Below are 21,511 nucleotides of genomic sequence, written 5' to 3' on the forward strand. Positions count from 1 at the left end.
AGGAGAGGCAGACGAAAGATAGTAGGGGAATGGGCTATCTCAGCCCTAGGTCTCTCAACCACAGGTATCTCAGCTATGGAACATGGATTACTCCATAAGCAATGACTATATGACCTACAATTTCAGTTTTTCTAGAAGTCTTCTTCTATTTCAATTAAAGAGTTGTTTATAACTTGGTTAAGCTTTACATGAATAAAAACTATTAACCTAGAAACTAGTGGCAATACAATCTTATAGAAAATTGAAACTAACTATACTTACAAACTATTAGGCTTTAAAATTCAGCCACAAACATGAATAACTAAAGTAACTACTAAGATAGAAACAAAACTAAGCTTTTATATCTCCAAGAATAAATTTCCATGTAATCTAATCTTAGGCCCCAGAAATCCTCTAAGATTATTTCCACTTAGTGTCAATTAGGGGGCTGTTACACTGTTTATGTGAACAATAACATGAGCAATGTTTTGGCCATTTTTCTGACCATTCTAAATTACCAACTAGATTGATTGGGCTGTCTTGAGTTAGCGTGGTCCAATGCTGGTCCATTTGGTTCTAATTGACTGGTGTCCTTCTGTCTAGCCTTTGATTCTAAATCATCTGATTAATGAAAACCCTAGATTTGACCTAAAAGGCTGAAACCTGTCTTGACCTAAACGAACTTATCAGTTCATAGTAGATACTGGTTATACCACCAATTCAGTACTGTCACCAAAGAACTTAACATATACAAGTCAATCAACCAGATTCTTTTTCTTTTTTTGAGTGGGGGGTTGGCAACCTTGGAGTCAGTCAGCCATCATAAAGAAAATGCAATAAGAAATGATCTTCAAACTAATAACTACTAGTAATTCGGGTATAGAATACCTAGTAGTCTTCTCCTAAAAGCACTAACACGAAAACAAGTACACTACTTACCCAATGCTATTCATCCACCCCCCCCCCTGCCAAACACCAAAAAAAAAAAAAAAGACACTAACCTGGATGCTGTGACTTTTTTGTAGCATAGGGGATGGAGTCACCTGATGAACTAGTAACCATTAAAACATAGTCCAAATTTCGGAAAAATATAGTGATAAGTACCATGTCAGAAATTAGTCAACTCACCTTTTCTAAGTCCAAATTTTCAGATGTCACCTTGAAACGTCCCCTTTGTTGCACTACTGGTGCCCTTGTTTTTTCATCAAAGTCATCACCCATTCCTACGATAAGAAACTCTGTTAAGAGATACAATCTGGGAGTACCTTTTGTAATAACTGGCAACCCAAGTGTGGTAAGATCACAAAGATACCAAAAGCTGGAAAATAATTTTATCATGACAATCAGTTTTAAGGGAATAAATGACCCGTTACATACCTGATGCTTTGGATGCTATAGAAAGAGTATCAGATAGTGCATCACCCACTACGTGCTGACCTGTTGTTCCATCAGAATTGACCATATTCTGATGATGAATTTGCTGCTTCTCACTGAGGAATGAAAAAGAAAAATGAGGGACTTTGATGAAAGAAATGTAAAGTGCTAAATGCATAGAGGTATAAAACAATAGTAGAATCAGCAACAAATCAACAATGGCAAGCATGAGATAGTAGACATGCATTACAAAAAAGCAAAAGGAATTTAAAATATAAGGCATCTCATTCAACATACACAGTGCTGCCAAGTTCTTCGGATGCATAGACTTATCACTGCCAAAAATTACATAAAGGAAAAAGACACTAATGGACAGAAAATAAGAAAATATGGCCATCAAATTAAAAAAAGAAAGAAAGAAAAAGAAAACTAAATGACTCCTAGTTAACTGTTAGTCTGTTACATAATAATAGCAACAAGTGGACAACTGAAGAAAAATAGTTGTCAGTCTTTCATGATTGCAAAAGTTTCCTAAAGGACCAAGTCATAAGTTAAGGTTGTTTACATTACTTGACATGGCTAATTGAAATGAAATGGCTATTGTGCAACCGCATTGTAGAATCTTAGTGAAACAGGAAGTTTTTTGCAATAAGTCTAGAGTTGAAGAACAATAAGAAAACTCTAATTGTAATAACATATGAATGAGATTAAAATTAACAAAAAATTTATTTTATTTATTTAGCAGGTCAGGCACCTGATTACAGAGACGGAAAACAAATATTGATGGAAATTTGTGCAGAGGGACAAAACAAGGTAGAGTACATGCAGTAGTTGGGAAATGTGATGTTATGAAAGTTTGGATTATGAAGATGGAGATGCCATGAGGTTATGGAACACGGTTGGCTCAGAAGCCTAAGGTTGAAGGAATAATAAAAAAACAATGGAACATGGTCTTCATGGTGGGTCGTGGGAGGTGGTTTAATAATATAGGAAATTGAAATGCAAAAGTTGATCACAAAGCAAGAGAAAGAAAATCATGGAATTACATCTGATGTGGCAGTTAGCATTGTCATGTCTTACTCTTGAAGAAGATCTACTTGGATTTAGATCCAAATAAGTAATTGGTATCTGAAACGAGATTAAACATCCAAACCATCTGCAAGTTTGTATCCATATTTATGCCAGATCATTAGTTGGACACTTGGATACTCGACCCAGGTATCCAATTATGGAAGAAAAAATGAGAATTTCTACTTCCTCAATATAACTATATTTACTAATCTTGATTATAGTTGATAAATAAGCACATGTATATATATTTACCTTCAAGAAAATTTGCATATACTAATCTTACAATGGGACCATCTACAATCCAACTATGCCCTGGGCCACACTTGGAAGGGATCTTGGTTAAGTTTTAGCATGTCAAAAGCCCTAGTTTTAAGTCAAAATGAACAATCATAACAGAAATAAGTCCAGTAACTATGCTTTAGTCTCACAATTGCTAATTCTCTCTCTAATTTTGTACACTATTTACAGAAAAAAAAACCTTCTTGGTTCACACAGCATAATCTTCCAAAACAATTTTAGACAAAAAAAAAAGAGAAAAGAAAGGGGAGAGTCACCTGAAATATTGAGAGTAGTATGAAATAGATTGCTGCTATAACCAACATCCAAAACCTAAAACTATAATAATATATCATAAGCATGTATCACAGGGCATGTCCTGAAGCAACCCTTTACCATAATAAGATACTAGCATAAGCTGCATAACTCTAGGTTTCTAGCATGTCAACTATAAGAAACTATTACCTAGAAGATGTGTCTTTGCATGTGTGGTCGCCATCCGCTAAAAAAGCTAGAAATGAGATATTGCAACCCAGGGTCTAGGGTTGGATATCCAGGACCCTCTTTAATAAGAACCAGCACTGGTTAGGGTTTCTAGGCGTTTAGGATTATAGGTTCTAACACTGCCCAGGTATGCTGAATTTGAAGTCCCAGATCTGAATTTATATAGGAGTTAAAATTCAGACTTGAAAAATCAAATCCTAGATCAGGTAATACTAGAATGGGCTACAACTCTTAAATTACTGACTTAAAGATAGATCCTTGACCCTTGGATTGAGGGGAATCTATCAAGACCCATATTCAGCCCCAAAAGGGCCGGGGGGAGGGGGTTAGAAATAACAAAAATACCCCTGGGGCATTTGGCCAGCTTGGAATGCCTTGTTGGGTCTAGTTATTGCGTTCAATTTTTGGGAAGCCCAACCCAGGATACATCATGAGACCTATACCAACTGATGCCGAATTAGCCTTTAAAACAAACTAGCACTAGCTATGGTTGTAGGCTTTCAAATCCCTGATCCTCACTAATACATAAGATAACGTATCCTGGAGTGTACCCATCAGGCCATTACTGAACCATTCATGTATCAAACAATTCAAACAAGTTTTAAAAAAATAGCCTTTGTGCAAACAAAAGGGGCAGGCCTTGGCGCAATGGTTGGTGGATCACAGTTGTTGCTTGAGGTCAAGGTATCGGAACAGCCTATCAGCAAAAATTACCGGGGTAAGGCTGCATATGAAAAGTGCCCCGGTCTCTGCTTGTGGACCTTTGGCACTGGATTCAATCTTTCTGAAAACAAACTCCCAGACATACTGCCAAAAGGATATGTTTCTGGCTATATGAGCATTGCATCACAATAAATTTTTGCACAAAATGAATGAGCTTGATCATGATGTCTATTAACGGATAAAGGAGACTGGTAATATCCTCTAGGGCTGAGTCAATAAACAGTGTAGCTTAACCAGAATTAAGAAAACCCCTAATAAAACAAAGCTGACTTCAGCTTAACCTCTATTTGTTTAATAAAAATATTTCCAGGAATCAAGGAATTTATTATCTTGCCTATAAACTAGGGCTGGATACAAGATCTCTTAACATAACCAGCTCGAACTGAGCTGGTAATTCTAGATTGACAAATGATCAACTAGGAGCCAGTTCTTCCATGATCTTCATCAGAAATAACTTGTTGGACAAAATAGGTTAAGTTTAGAGGTTGGGAGATAGTGTATGATTTCTAATGCGCTCACACATAGTTTGAGGCCTCACAAGATGTCTTTTTTTTGAGACCTCGAGATGAGGTCTCATGCGAGTTGAGACAATACCATAAGGATACCACATCTCAGATGAGATCTCAGTTGACTTGAGATTTTGGTTCTAGATCTCAGTAGAGTCTCATTCTTGAGCTGGTAATTCGGGAATTCCTGGAAGCCCTTCAGCACAGCCTGAATTACCTTTTTATAGTGGCTCGACGACTGTGCCTCCTCATCTAACCCCTCACTTCCATGCCACAGCGGCAGAGTGCTGCTGAAAAGGAAGAAGTTGTATGTCACTGACCAGTTGTCTTGAGAGTGCGTCCACAGCCTTGTTCTCAGTGCCAGCTTGATAAATGATCTCAAAGTTAACTCCCAACAGCTTCAAGACCCACTTTTGCTGAATCTTGGCGATGATATGCTGGTCCAGTAGATATTTCAGACTTTCCTGGTCGGTTTGCACCTTAAAGTGCCTCCCAATCAAATAATGGTGCTATTTTTGGATAGCCAGCACCAACACTATCAATTCCTTCTCATTTACCGACTTCACTGAGCTCGAGGAGATAGCAGTTGGCACTAATAAGCATTGGGGGTGCTCCTCTTGCATAGGGACAGCACCTAGTCCTAGCCCTAAAGCATCATTTTCCACCACAAATTCCTTGCTAAAGTCGGGTATTGCTATCAAAAGGACTCTGGTCATGGCTGTCTTCAATGCTTCAAATGCCTTTTTTGCTGCCTCATTCTAATGGAATACATATTCTTTTAACAGATTAGTGAGAGGTGCAGCTATTTTCCCGCTGTCGTTGAGAAAACTTCGGAAATATACCCAGTCTGTCGCAAAAATAGTTGTAAAGCATTGAGGTTGCAAGTCAGGGCTGCTTAACCATGTATCTAATCTTCGGTGGGTCTAAGAAAACAAGTGTGTATATGACTTCCAACTTGAACCTAACTTTGAAACTGGTATGCTAAAGAAGTTAACTTGCAGACTTATAAAACATGAAATACACAACCATTACTTGATATCAAGGTCCGAAATTTCAGTTTTGAAACCGAGTTGGGATCAAAATATCACCACCGGGGCGGGTTCGCCCCCGGGGGGGGCCCCTGGGGGGGTTTTTTCCCCCCCAAACACACCCCCCCCCCCCCCCCCCCCCCCCCCCCCCCCCCCCCCCCCCCCCCCCCCCCCCCCCCCCCCCCCCCCCCCCCCCCCCCCCCCCCCCCCCCCCCCCCCCCCCCCCCCCCCCCCCCCACCATCTTGGTTTTGCCCACCACTGAAACAGCCGAAACTCAACGAATTTCAGCAAAATATTGCACCATGCTATTAACCAAAGACATCATTTTTACACTTTTACCCTCACCTGAGAAAACTATTTTAAAATCATGTGTGAAATGACTGATATATCCTAATGCTAACTACAAAGGGAAACCCAAAGAAACAATCAACTTTCAAAGTCTAAGCCCAACACAAACAAAACAACAACCTAATGCTTACTATTTTTCTTTTTCTTAGAAGGGCAAAGCTCCACAACAAAGTCCTGATCCAAATTGTGAGGACCTCTAGTGTACAGGCTACTGCACTTGCACTCCCAAAGAGGTTTCTGAGGCGGAAGAGTCATTAAGCTTGGACAGAGATGAAGAGAGCTGGTCTATTAGAGGTCATCATAATGTTATTCCATCTCTTCTCTCTTCTCCCTTCGACATGATCACCACTAGTTTTGATTTTCCTTCCAACTCCATCTCTAGTAATAATGATGGTGACCATCCACATTCATTTTGTCTATCCACGAAATAAATGACTTGGTGGTATTTCTGAAACCTAAGAAACCATGCTCTTAACTTTGTCTAACAAACCTGATGCTTCTTCCACACCATGAAGGAGCCAAACCCTTCTCTTTAAGCATCTGGAATCGCCAAATGCTTCCAAGATATCCCATAGAGGGATGACTAAGAAAACATTTGGTTTTGAGTGTGCTCTCCAATCTCGCCTTGACTTACTGAATGATCCTGAGCTCGGCAACCTTGGGGAAGACAAGAACTAGTAGATGCAATGACAACAACACTAGTACTCCAAGACTATGATAAGAAGAAATTGAAATTCAAGAAAAAAGAGGTGTCAAAAAAGCGTTAATTTGAAGGTGAGAGGAGGAGAGAAATTGCTTGGATACAGAAATCTAGAAGAGGAGTGATTTAGTGGGTTTGCTAAAGCAACAAGGAAACAACAGGTATAACAACATAGAAAAAGCAATTTTTAAGCACTCAGAAGCTTTGGAGCTTTGCCCATTATAAATGAGGAAGGAAAAATCATTATTTACAGCAACAGAGCACAATGTCACCTGCTACTAAGAGACCTAGAGTCAGCCATTAGGGATTCCACTTGATCTCTCTGCTCGTCAAGTCCTGCAAATTCTCATGGTAAGAGTCTATGGCGAAGGTCTCAGGCTAAGACATTAAAGGATTGGGAAAGGAAGCTTGACGAAATTCATTGTCTTTAAGATGGAGGTGGATGGTCAAGTTTGTCTTGCCAGAGATGGAGGAAATATCGAGACCAATATTGGTGGTTGCAGGGATGAAGGGAATAACATCAAGATATATTAGTCATTGCATACATAGTTTTAAAATGGTATTTCCAAGTGAGGGTAAAAAAAAAAAAAAGAGAGAGAGAGGGAGAGAAACTATTCAAACTAATAGGGTAAACTAACAGTGTTAAAAATAAAGGGGGTCTTTGTAAGGTTTTGATTTTGGGGGAGGTGTGCTTTGTTTCCAATGAAAACGAAGGGAGCTCTTGTAAAAAGTTCTTTAAAGTATATAGCAGAAATAATTGGTATTTTTCTATCATTTTTAAATGATTACAACAAATATTTAATAAATTTTAAATAATTAACGACAGAAAAATAAATATGACACCATCATAACCTAGATCGAGCGATGGTGTCTCACATATATTAGATTCAATGTCATATATAATCTATAAATACTAATTTTTGCTAAATACATTATATGGAAATTAATTTTTGAAACCCAAAAAAAAAAAAAAATACTAGCACTCCACCCCCCAAAAAAAAAAGAAGGTTAAACAACGTAGTTGCATAGATCATGCTCCTAAACTAAACATATATTGATTTGAAAATAAATAAACATTTTTGGATGCATGAACTATCAAGAAATTAAAATTTTGGGATGAATGTACATACCTAACTTCAAGGTGTGCTTAGTCCCAACAATCCAACAAAGTGGGCGTTTGTCAACAAAGTACTAAAGGAGTGTAGGGATTTAAGGGAGAAATAGGGATTTAAAGCCAAAAATTGGATCTTAGGTCGAAATTGCGAAACTAGAGGGGCGCTACTAAGATGAGATCTACGATATATGCAGATTTCAATGAAACTAGGTAATTTAAAGAAAGAAGATGGACCAAAAAGGTTCGAAGTGGTTAAAACAATCGAGAGGTCAAGATTTGGTTGAAATTTTGACCGAGATGGGTAGAAGCCTGAGAAGAATACTTCACTCCCCAGGTTTTGTCTCAATTGGCAAAAAAGTGGTCTTGACTTTTGACCGCAATTTCAATCGACAGAAATTTCAAGTATGCATGATATAAATGAAGAACATAAAGGTTTAAAGTCTAGTAGTACATCAAACATGTTCAGTTGTTCACAAATTCACATTACAACATCGGTGTACTTATAAGTTACACCACGAGAGTACAAGAGTGAAATCAATGACTAAGCAGCTCCTTCAACTTCTACTCCAACACCCAGTACCATGACCAGCTCCACCAGTGTAGAACATAGATTTATTTATTTAATTTTTAATAAATGAAGTTTGTGAAGGACACTCACCTTGCTTCAAGATTGGCTTCAAAATCAATAAATCTATGTTGTGGATGAGCTAAACAACTTGTTGATACAGCCTAGGTAGAGATCCAACTTTCAAATGAAAAATCCAGCCAAAGTACCAAAACCAAGGAGTATCGGGACATGTCAACCTCAAGTCGAGATTGAGATATCTCGACTCGTCTAGACCAAGATGGGGTATTTATGGAGACATTTAGTGAGGTCATGGCACTATAGCACCTCTTATTTTCTATGTTGGTGATATTGTGGTAACTGGAAATAATGAAGCTAATATATCTAGGCCAAAGACCTGCATGTCTAAAAATTTTGAAATCAAAGACTTGGCTCACTTGAAAATTTTCTTACAAATTAAATTACCCAAGTCTAAGGAGAGAACAAATATATGCCAAAGGAAATTTGTTCTTGACTTGTTGAAAGAGAGAGGCATTTTGGGATGCAAACCAATCAACTCTCTTTCTAGGTAGAGCCACAGGCGGGAGAAGATTGTGGTACCACCCTTATTGATGCAGAAAATACCAGATCTATCCATCTATTACTTGCCCTAATATTTCTAACGCAGTGGGAGTGGTGAGTCACTTTATGGATGCCCCTTAAAAGTGGACATTGAGATGTTGTGCATCGCATTCTCAAATCTCAAACACCTAAAGTCCTCTTCAAGTAAATGGCTATTTTATGCTAGGCACAACCACAAAGGATTGTAGGCTTCACAGATGCAGCTTGGGCTAGATCTATTACATATGAACACACCTACCTTTGGTCATTGCACATTTATAGGAGATACCTTTCATGTGGAGACGCAATAATCAACCAGTAGTGGTAGCTAGATCAAGTGCAATGGCAGAATCTAGGGCAATGGTAATGGAATATGTGAGCTCCTGTGGTTCAACAGGCTAGTTCAAGAGATAGGATTTGATATTTAAGCATCTTTGAGACTGCGGGGGCGCCCCCCCCCCCCCCCCCCCCCCCCCCCCCCCCCCCCCCCCCCCCCCCCCCCCCCCCCATTATGACAACAATGCTGCCATCAGATAACCGACAACCTAGTGCAACATGATAGAACAAAGCATATTGAAGTGGATAGGCACTTCAACAAAGAGATTGATAATAGTCAAATATGCACTTCCTTTATCTAGTGGTCAGTTGGCAGACATTCTCCAAGTGACTTTCTTCTATCTGTGTAAGGTAAACCCCTGATAAAGTCCAAGCTAATATCTTTTCAAAAGCCGCTCCAGTATCGGGAATGGTTAGAGGAGACCTGCTGGTTTCATGGACTGATATTTGCTATATCTATTTTCCTAGTTACCACGAATTCAAAATCTATCTGATTCCATACCCCATTTTCCTACTTTAATTTTAATTTTGGACCTGCTGATGCAGATCTGAGGGTCTACTACTACTGCAGGAGATCTAAACCTAGCATGTTTCTTTGTACTTTTTTGAATATGTTCTTAACTTGGTTCCTACAGGCTACAGTATTATGAGTTAGCTCTCCTTTTTTAAATGTCAAAGTTGATGTAAATTAGCTAATTTAGTAGTAAGAAGACATGGGTAGTCTAATATATGTATTGCCCTTTTATCCTGTGGCTTTTTTCATGGGCCTAAAATATGGTATAGGCTAGGCATACTAGATTACTTAAGTTGGTTGATTTGTTTGTTATATCATTTTCCCAGTAGCTTAATGCCTATATTCATTTGTTAGTTCATTTTCCATGTTTGGGTCTAAAAAACGAGATCATACCCAGTGCACAAGGCTACTGCGTTCGGCTGGGTCTGAGAAGGGTAAAATGTATGCAACCATACCCTGTTTGTTGGACTTGATCCCATGATAATGTTAAAAAAGAAAAAAGTTGGATTTGAAGATATTTCTATTTTTACCCCCAAAAAAAAACCCATGAGTGTACAAGAGGATTGTAGATGCACTGGTCACAGATTTAATAAATAAAGCTGCTGCTCTTCTTCTTCATTGACGAAATTCAATTGTGACTCCTACTAGGATTTGAAGATATTTTCCCCCCTCCTATTCTGCCTCTACATTATACCTATAATTTAGACCTTCGCTAAGCCCTATTTATTGTGTTTTCTGAACCAAACTAAGCTACCGAATTCAAACTACATCATCCAAAAATCTCCAAATTAACATGGTGCCCCTTTCCTTCTAGGAGAGTAAGATTTGTTCATAACTTCAAAATTGCCCATCCAAACTGGCTGAAACTTTCAGTAAACTTTCCTTCCACTGCATACTACATGCTCAACTTCACTGACATTCTTATAAAACCACTAATGTGATACCCTAAATCTTGCTACTCAAACTATTCTGTTGAATATCGATGTTGGTTTTGATTTCTTGATCCTTGCATGAACCAAATATACAAGGCATTATAAGCATTAGATTAGAATGCATATAAGGGCTTAAAAATACTAAAAAGCACCCAAGTTTTATCTTATAAATGAAGTCTTCTGTAGCATTACTAATAAATTGCTACTTTTGGATGATGTCCAGCACATTACCAAACACCAAAATCCATAATAATAATAATAATAAAAAAGAGTGGGTATAGATTCAGGGTCCAGAATTGATGTGAACCAGACCCAAGGCCTTTCTAATAGAGAACTAAGGACCGAAACAGGGCATAGGGTTGCTGCCCAGCACCCTATTTCCCTGAAGGAAAATCACACTAAGCAAGGGGAATTTTGGTAACTTGGGCTGTTCTTACCAAGTCCAATTAGAGTTAGTTGGATTCAGCATGTTAGTAGGAGTCCAACTCTATTTTTATTTCGGTATTTGATTTAGTTTTGGTCAAGTTATGAAAGAGTCATAGTCTAGTTAGGGGTCGTACTTTGAAGTATTCCTTTAGTTGTAGTCCAAATTCTACTAGGAGACTAGTCCTACTCTTGTTTTGTAATTTGGATCGTCCTAAGTTGAGATAAGTGAGCGTCCTTAGTAGAATAGAAGTTATAAGCGAAGTAGAAGTCCTAGTTTGATTTGCTTTCTAATTATGCTTCCTAGTCTGAATCCTTCAATGTAAGGCTATAAATGTAGCCCCACACTTGTAGAGGTAGCTTATGAATTATTGAATAAACATTGTTTTGAGAGTTTATTGGGGTCACAGGGTTTCCAAGGAGGAAGCCTGCAGCTGCTTGGTGCTCTCTGTTTTTTGAATTGTTCAACCTCCCGTCCCCTATAACAAGTACACACCCCCACCCCTGCCCCTATCCTTCCCCTTCTCTCTTCTCCACCACACCCTTCCTTTCCCCTCTCCCCTAGCCTGTGGCAGCCCTTCCTTTGCCCTTCCCCTAGCCCTACCCCAAAAAACCGTATCACCCATCTGAGCCTTAAATCAAATACCCCCTTTCTTCTCCAACACTACCCCATTGCAGCCTCCCCTTTTCTCCTCTTTTTCCTATCTCGTGGCAGCCATAGTTTCTTCACCAATTCTAAACCCTAGGCCTCTCAGTCTCCTCACCCTAATCCCAACTCCCTTTGGCACAATCACGGAATCACCCCCACCCCTTCCCTAATTTTGGATCCCCATCCCCAATTTCTTCTCAAAACCCTAAAATTTGTGCAATTCATCTTCTTCCCCAAAACCCTCGAAACCATCGCCTCTTATCACCTAGATATCTCAAACCCTTCACCTAAATCCAGTTTCCTTTTGGATTCATCATCCCCTATGCCTCATCTACCTTTGATCCTAACCGTAACCCTAGCCAACCCCTAGAATTAGAAAATCCTAGTTTTTAAAATCCCAAAATCCCTGAAACTTGAATCAGAATTTAAAAACAAAACAAATCAGATTTAGATTTCAATAAACCCTAGCTTCTAAGCCATAACCAAACCTTGCTTACCCTATTCCCAAAGCCTAGATTGTTTAAAACAGCCCCTACACCTAATTCACTACTGAATTGATCCTGAAGACTGGCGTCACATCGAGAATGTTCCATATACATCCCAGACAAGAATAGTCAAATGAGGAGTACATATCGTACACTCTCCAAGGAACAATAACATTTAATATGTAGGAACAATCTCTAATCAAATGCTATCCATAGATGTAGAAAATCACTGCAAAGAAAAGGAGAAAGGTCAAAAGTGAGAATATACGTAATATAAACTGCTAGCTAAGTCATCATTGATATTGGATCAGACAAAACTTATGAATCACAACAAACTAATTGAATATGGCTGGTCGTGTTATAAAAGATTTTGTAGTTCTAGAACCGAACCTCTCTTCTTTGGCAAAGACAGGATCAAGTACATTGGATCCTGATGAATCTCCAAACTGGAGAGCAGGATGACTAATCATACCCTCTGACAACCTGTCATTGATCTCCATTTCATGCTTTTCGATCACAACATTTTCAATGTGGTCATGATGATGCTGCAAACTATTCTGCGACATATTTAGTTCACAACTTGAACCAGCAATACAGCAAATACTGAATTCATCATCTGATGCATCACACCTACCTCTGGACAATTGAAAGACAATAATTATGTGATTTAGAAGAATGCTAATAATTATTGGTGAAAGCAATGGACAGGACAGCATTAGTTAGAGATTGAAAAATAGGAAACACAAAAAGAAAAAGCTTCATTGCATAGTATAGTTTCTTTCATATGAATTGATCTCAAAATGGGTCCAGAAAATTATGATGACTGCAAAAGCATAATTATAACAGAACATGCATGTCACAGTAATACATACTTGGATTTCCAAATGAAGGATGTGCAGGCCGGTTCTGTATCACATCATCATCTTCCTGCAAATACCATTGTCATTGGGAAACTTTCAAGACCAATCTTGTCCAAACCAATCTACAAAAAGGCATCAGACTTACAATATCTTCAACATCCTTCAAATTTTGGCTGATAGCAGAAGGTTGACATTGTGATTCTGATTGTGTATCCTGCATGTCAACACTAACAGAAGAATACAAGCTCCCTTGACCTAAAGAGGAACATGAACTCTCACCTTGTTCGGTCAGAGTTTCCTCGTCTTGACACTAATGAGATTAGATGAAAACAAAGTAACATAAGTAAATTAGTAACTCGTAGAAATCTAATCAACGACAAATAACAATTAAAAGGCTAAGGGCTCTTTTGGTATCAATTATCATTCTCTATTTTACCTATTTAAAAAAAATGAATATAAGAATCCATTTTTGGTCAAACATGAAAACGGGTTTTGTAACTTTTGTCCAGAATAAATTATGGAATGAAAAATAAGTTTGGCAAGTCAGATAAAATTCTAAGAAATGACAATGAAAATTGAGAAAATGGAGAAACAATAGGGTATTCATAAAAAAGAATGTGTGCTTACTTTTATACCCTCATTTTGCATTTGGATTGTAAGTGGCTTGTGCAAAAATGAATAGAATGAGTTTTTGACCCAGAATCCATAATAGACAAAAGTCTATTACGACTTCAGGAGTTTTTCTTTTCTTTTAGACAAAAATAGGATTTAAAATGGAAACCAAACACATCAAAAAAATAAAAAAATATTAGGAAATGAGAATGAGAATTGATACCAAAAAGGCCCTGAAGTAACAACGTTACAAGAATGATCACAGTCATACCAGGGAAGCTTGTGCCTTCAAATAGTCAACATCAAACTCCCAACCACTAAGTGATTGTTTGTAATTATTCTACAGAAGAAGTATTAAAGAAAGGAATCAATAGCCATAACCAATTACATGTTCTTGACCCCCCTCCCAACCAAAAAAAAAAAAACCAATTACATGTTCAAAATATAGTTAGGTAGAAAAGAAAACTCTACTAATGCTGTCATATACTCTATGCAGATGAAAGGAAGCATAGCTGTCATAAAAAAGGAATCAAGAGTCAAAATGAAAATCCATAACATATTCCAAACCATTGGGAAGAGTTTGCGAACGTTGATGTAAAACCAAATCCAGGGCTGAAACAGGGCCTAGGGTTGCTTCCCCAAACCCCATGCCCCTCTAGTACCACTGAACCAGCAGGGGTATTTTGGTAATTTTAATTTTTTTCAGTTGAGTCCAATTAGGGTCTAGTTAGGTCCAATATGTTTGTGGACTAGTTAGGTCCAATATGTTTGTGGACCCTAGGTCTACTTTTGTTTTTGAATTTGAGTCCATATTTGTAAATTTATTACAGAGTCCTCGTCAAGAGTAGGATTCCTAAGCTATGGAGTCCTCTAGTTTTGTCCTACTTCTTGCAAAGATTCCATGTCTACTCTTATAATTCAATTTGGACTCTTCTACAGTGTGGACTCTTCTAAAGTGAGATATGAAGGTTCTTTATGTGAATAAGAGTCTTTAGTCAAGTAGAAGTTTTAGTTTGAGTTGTCTTGCAAGTTAGGGTCCTAGTGTGATTTTCTTCTAAAGGCTATAAATAAGCCTCATAATATTGTAACCAGCAGCTTTGGATCATTAATAAATTTATTGAGAGTTGAAGGCAGCCAATGGAGTTGTGCGTTCCCTAAACTAGGTCTGCAGCAGCTGTAAGAAGAGAAGTTCTGCAGAAAATTCACAATACCAACTTCCAAATTCAGTCCAGACCTCCCCCCCCCCCCCCAAAAAAAAAAAAAAAAAAAAAAAAAATCCCAGCCCCATTCCCTCTTCTTCTCTCCTGTCCGCAAGCCGTTACCCTTGTTTCCAAGAGGCTGGTACAGGACTTGAACTTGTGACCAAGCACTCACAAGAAAGCACTTGCATGCGCCAAGCACAACTTTCTGATAAAAAAATCATTAATAAGGAGAAAAAGAATACAACAGCCACTAAAGAGGGGACGATAACAAAAAGGAACCCAAAATAAGGACCATATCCTCATGAACCAGAGGAGGATTCTGAAGTAAAGAACAGGAATAAGACAGAAACAACAATATGCTGGTTTTCCGGGGTGTCACTGCAAGTGGAAGAAGTTGCAGAAAACTTGGCTTTAATGTCGAAGGAGATTTGAGTCCCAAATTCGGAGGATCAGAGATGGAGGTCTATTTCTGATAGTTCATTTCATCTAAATTTCATTGATGGGCGCAGGAAGGCAAGCTTCTCCATTACATCATCACACATAAAAGAGCCAGCAAAAGATTTATGCACCCAAATTTATTCTGTGGGGGGAAGATTCTTTAAAGATTCTTGGCCGACATTTTGCTAGATGCCCTCTCCAAAAAGAGTAGAGAAAGAACAAAAAAAGAGGTGATTTATATGTTCCATCATGTTGCAACACATGCAGCAAGAGGACAAGACTGAAGATCTGATGAAGGATGAGAGATGACTGCGTAGAAGCAGGCATGCCAAACAGTGAAGCAGCTGAGGCACAAAAGCTGCGCAAAAGAAACAGGGGTCCTTTGGGACACGAAGACGTCCTAAGCTGCCTTAGAGCAGAAAGGGTCTAAAGAGTTAAGCATCCAAATGGTATTTATCCACTCTTCACTGGGGATGGCTGGGAATGGAAGGCAAAGCATTCCACACATAGATACACATAAAAGAGTTAGCAGAGGAGCTCAGACACCCAGCAGAAGAAAGATTATGCACTAACAGGAGGGGCCAGAACACTCCATGAGGTGCTAGATAGCACGCCAAAGGAAGTGGAGGAACCATCGTTATTCTGAACGAAAACGGACAAAATGCCAACAGCCAGATTAGATAGGATTTACACCAGACACAGAAGCATCAGTTGAAGCAGGAACTATCCATGTCAAAATCGAATGAAGGCCTGAGTAGGCCCAATCAACCTATATACTATGCTTCTTGGAAACAAGCTCTCAATTACCTGGATAATTCAAGGAGCTAACTTCTCTGATTCATATAAAGCTGAGACCTCCCTCTTCCTGAAGATAAAAGAAGTGGCATCGAGGTTTATTCCTACTTCAGAGTAAACAGGGAAAGCACATTGTACTTCATTGTAGAATGGACGGTATTGTGCTTCATTTTGAAGCCCTTTCTGGTTGTTAAATGAGAAGAACCAACAGTAAGAGAGCAGCAACACAGAAAGAGTTCAGTAATGTAGTTAAAGGTGTGATCATTTGAGAAGCTGCAAACAAATCCAAAGTGGGAGACTACTGGGTATATATGGCAAATGTTTTTGCATACATCCAAGCAAAGTGTCTTAATTAAGCATATCGTAAGTGTCATCATGTGTATAAGAACCTGCTAGTTTTTAAATTTAGCATGCGGCTGTCATCATAAGCTCTAACAATTTCATCATACAGTCTGTAGACACTAGTGAATGCAACATGTATGTTTTCAGGGTCTGATACATTTTCATGTGATTTTCCCTCTATCTGGCACATAACAAAGATTTGCTAAATCCGGGAGAAGCTTGTCCAACATCATCCTATAGTCAGCCTGCTAATCTATTATATCGATCTTCCAGATGGTGCTGGTATTTGTGTGAGCTTATAGGTTTTGTTTTGAGCAGGTATTGGAAGACTCAAAAGAAGGGAAGTTTTGTAGTACTTTGAGTAGTAGTTGCCATTGTCATTGTTTAAGAACTTGCTGAGATTTCTGAAATTATTTGTTTTTTTTTGCAAAACCAACACAATATGGGACATGAGTTTTTTTTTGTTTAAATAATAAAAAAATAAAAACACTGACACGAGACTGGTAGCTTAGACTAGTTCTATGGAATGATGTATAAGCGGAGGACTCAAGTGAGAATGAAAGAGGAGTTGATGAGGACCATGAGGGCTATGTTAAGCTTGATGTATTTCACATTTATTTGTAACACTTATTTTAGTTGTTTTACATCAAACACATACAAATTTTGAATGGAGAAGCAAATTTTAGGACTCAACATTCACCAACTTGCCAAGATCTTAGCCCAACTTGGGTTTTTGGCTGACTGAGTTGGATTCTGAGACCAAGTTGTTGAACCTTGATTGTTGTTGTTGTTGGGATCAATGTATATCACAATCATAGCTTTAGAGAATCAGATATCTTGTTTTTCTGATTGTAGATATATTGAAGTGATGCAAGAAAAAGAAATGTTAATATTCAAATACAATAAGTGAAAAGGGAAAAGAAAAAGATGATGGAGACGTCGAGGTACTTGCAGAAAAATTAAAAATATTTTATACATGTAGAAAACTACTATATAAAGAAGTCCTCAACAACGTCAATATATTTATATTTTGCATTGCTTCAATCATGCAATAGTATCCTAAATCTTAATACTTTTTCCTTTTTGTTTCTCCCTTAACTACTCATGCTAGCAAGGCCACAATCGGAAATAAAAAGTACAATATGGAACATTCACATGTATTGTAACCATGATACTTGAGAAGCTAGTGCACATTAAATTCTGAAACAAGAATAACAAATATATTGCAAAGTAAAGCCATAATAAAGGACTGGAAACTAATATGAACCAAGTTAACAACAATATGCATCAAAAAATAAAAAAAACACTAATTTATTCCAATTGAAGAAAGAATGACCACTTAATTATTTTTGCTCAAGGGAAACCAAAAACCTGCGATAGTTCCTCCTTTTGCCCATCCGATATTTTTTTTTGTTTAACCATATCTTCTTCTTTCATCTGTTTAATATAAAAGATGACTCAGCTTGTAATCATATGGTGTTAGTCAGAATCAATGAAGATATCATAATATCATGGAATCACATCATAGAGTGGTGATTTCCTAACCTTCAATTTTTTGAGCCGCTCTCCAAGACTTGGCAACCCCTCTAAAATATTTCGGACAATATATTCATTGGACCTAGCCTTCTTAAAGAATGAATGCTTCAACAGCTTTTTTACAGTAGGCCGTTTCGATGGATCTTTAACCAAGCAACTAGCAATCATCTGCTTAAATGACTAAGGGAAGGAAGAAGGGGGGGGGGGGAAGGGGAGGAGTCCATAAGGATGCACAACTATAACTGAAGAGTAAATTTGAAATGTACTATATAAAAAGGGAAGGAAGAAGGGGGGAAGGGGGGGACAGTCCATAAGGATGCAAAACTATAACTGAAGAGTAAATTTGAAATGTACTATATAAAAAGGATACCTTTGAAAACTTCTTGTCCCTCTCATAATCAAGGCCTGGTGGTGCATTTTGCAAGGTCATGAGAAAAATCTACCAAAAGTTAATCAAGCTAAAATTACTACCATCTGATGGAATTTGAATACTTTACATTATAAAGATATAGGAAAAAGAGATGACATATGTACCTTCATTGGAGGGTATTTTGAGAAAGGAGCATGACCATGGGCCAACTCCAGTGCTGTTATACCAAAAGACCAAATATCTGCCCTGAAGATCAGTAGTCCAACATGCAATGTCATCAAGAAATTTATTAATGATTTAGGAAAAATATATGATAGAGGAGATTCCTAACTTGAAGTCATAACCCTGTAATTGCTGCATAACCTCAGGTGCCATCCTACAAAAAGTAATAAGGAACCTCGGATATTAAAACAAATGTCATAAAAAATGTTACTTGACTCATATTTTAACTTAACTCATATAAAATAAGTAGAAGCTAGGAGATCAAAACTATACCAGCAAGGTGTCCCCACAAAAGTATTTCTAGTGCGTTGTCTATCACCAGAATCAAAAATGCAAGCAGCAACACCAAAATCTCCTAGCTTGATTGCACCTTGGGCATCTACTAGAATATTTCCAGCCTACAGAAATGAAATAGCAAAACAAAGAGGAAGAAAAAAAAATGCAGCAAAGAATTAAACACAGAAAATATGCACACAAGAAACATAGTCTACGATGAGACAAGATAGAAACAAAAATTGTCTATTATAGGCACATCATAGAGTTACAATTAACAAAAGGAATTACCAAAAATTTGCACACACAAATATAGAAATGTTTCTCATCGTTTAGTTCAGGAGGAAATGACTTCAACTGCAGTCAGTTTGGTATGCTGAACACCAAACTAGAGAGGGTTATACCTCTATCTCTTGGTTGAAAATTAATATGCTAGGTTGAGACTGATTATAGAAGAGTGAATTAACATCCACCCACCAATACGTGGTTAGATTGTCTACCAAATGAAATATAGGATGGATGATAAGCCAGATGAAATTGAAAAAAAAAATGATAATGATGATGAACACTTGGTCCAAATGAAATTACAAGAAAATGGTACAAGAGCTTAGGAAACCTGTGGTTTATCTTGGCTAACAAAGCTGTTTAATAAGATAAGATAATGAGAACAAGAAGAACACTAGAGAAAGTATCTTGGTCTCATTTAGAAAAATAAAGATCATGTTTAGAGCTGCAATAACTATAGACACATAGAACTGGTAAGTCATACTAAGGAATTTTGGGAGAATGTAATGAACTCCATTTGGAACAAAAAAAGCTACAATAACATAATGTAATGAAACCCATTCGAGACCCAAAAAATGTAAAAGAGCTACTATCACAGAGAACCACTTTGGTATTATGCCAACAAGATTTACCATGAAAGCTATTCATCAAATTAGGAGACTTGCGGAAAGGTGATCATAAGAACAACCCATCTGGTGCCCATATTAAGCTTATTAATCCATTTTCAGTCCAATATGATGGCCTGAATTGCTGCTGGCCGTCTTGTTCTTTTGAACTTCTCAGAAATATAGGCATGGCATACAAGGTTGTATGTTGTATTAACATGAGCTAAATTTCTCTTTACCTTAGCAATTTTTGTCTTTTGCATGTATCTAGTGGATTCAAGTTCACCATTGCAAGCTATTTCTTTGCTTGGAAATTTTCTTCTAAAAGAGATCCTAAAGAGGTCAATAGCAACTGTACCATAACTTTTGCCTCACATTAAATTAAAGTACTTCTAGAAGGCCTATGTGAAAGTGCCTTGAGATGGTTGGAGGATCAAATACTCTTTCATGCCATATCGCGTTATGCTAACTAAAATAGAAATAAAACAGGATCTTTCACTTATCATGCTATATTTATTTCAACACGAGCTTATTCTCCAAGAAATTGAAATTTTATTCCTCATTTCTTTGCCTTTCTGTTTTGTGGGCCAGGAGAGAAATCCAGCCATATTGATGGGACTGCACCCTCCACTGGTGGCAGTTTTACAACGAGACTAACATATTACCAAAATGTTGCCCTATTTGCTTTTTATAGAGTCCAAAGTTTTACTATTGTTTTCCCAAAATTATCGTATTCTGTTTCAGTAAAATTCTCAATATTCTTTTCCTATGCAATGTCCTCTTTATTGCAAAGAAATCCTGGAAAATAATTAAGCCTTGAGAATTATATAATTCAACAGAAATCTCACTTGTTAACAGACACCTGGAATCACCAAGGCAAAGTAGTTAGCAAATAGACTTGGGATAATCCCCAGAATGATGACTCACCTTAACATCTCGGTGTATATGTCCATGTTGATGAAGGTATTCTAGACCCTTCAATGCTTCACGTAAAATAGTTGCTATAACCACTTCCTCAAACCCATCCTCATAAGAAACTTTCAATATATGAAGGAAAGAACCCCCCGCCATGAATGGCATTACAACCCATAAATCGTGATCGGCAACAAAGGTACAATAGGCTTTCAGAATATTAGGGTGGTCAACCAGGATCATAGTCTGAGCTTCCCGTGAGAGATTACTCTACAGATAAAAAGACCCAATTCGTACATCAGCAAATCAATATTAAGTTATGTCTCGGCATAAGAACATGCAGAGGTTCTAACACAATTTTTTCGGTGAATGTACAACCAGACTCTATATTAAAACGAAATTTCATCAAGACCAGAACGAATTCCTTGAGAAGGAGAGAGAATAATTTGACTTACCAGATCAGTACCATGTCTCTCGAAATCAAGTATTTTGATGGCGACAGTCTCGTTCAATGGAATACAGGTTGCACGATAAACAGAAGCACTTGCACCATGACCAACTACTTCATACAGAACGTAATTTTCAGAACCAATCGGATATTTCTTTTTCTCCATGACTCAAAGTTCCTTCTTACGAATTACATCCCTCGAAAACCCTAAAACTAATCATGACTCTGTTTTATTTCAACGAGAAACGTCAGAATCATCATTGCAGTAAATGAGAAATCGAGAACGACCCAACAGAAAAGTTCTGAAGAGATGGATTCAATCCAAACACAATGAGTGTAAGACTGAGAACCAGACAAGGGTGCGCGAAGGGATCGGATCGGTGTTAGGTGAATATTTGTCAGCAAAACCTCGCCACTTGTTTAGCTGAGGCCATGAGCTTAGTTTGGTTTCAATCGGTTTTAGATGTTTTTGGTTTGAGACTC

General features: G+C 37.8%; 1 protein-coding gene across 2 annotated transcripts; it reads right to left on the minus strand.

Annotated features, from left to right (window-relative positions):
- Positions 1-980: 980 nt before the first annotated feature.
- Positions 981-21,479, minus strand: LOC148998748 (uncharacterized; the record flags this gene model as incomplete). Of its 2 annotated transcripts, none has more annotated exon segments than XM_089141744.1 (15): positions 981-1,022; positions 1,108-1,202; positions 1,357-1,469; positions 12,519-12,687; positions 13,001-13,055; positions 13,134-13,298; positions 13,872-13,940; positions 17,749-17,814; positions 17,923-18,093; positions 18,284-18,318; positions 18,448-18,500; positions 18,615-18,659; positions 18,779-18,903; positions 20,596-20,850; positions 21,036-21,479. In XM_089141744.1, coding segments are annotated over 15 exon segments (1,617 nt in total), but the record flags the coding sequence as incomplete, so codon positions are not given.
- Between the last annotated feature and the right edge of the window lie 32 nt (positions 21,480-21,511).

Source organism: Hakea prostrata, unplaced genomic scaffold (genome assembly GCF_041222555.1).
Source record: "Hakea prostrata isolate BN-2017 unplaced genomic scaffold, UWA_Hpros_2 contig_158, whole genome shotgun sequence".
NCBI lineage: Eukaryota > Viridiplantae > Streptophyta > Magnoliopsida > Proteales > Proteaceae > Hakea > Hakea prostrata.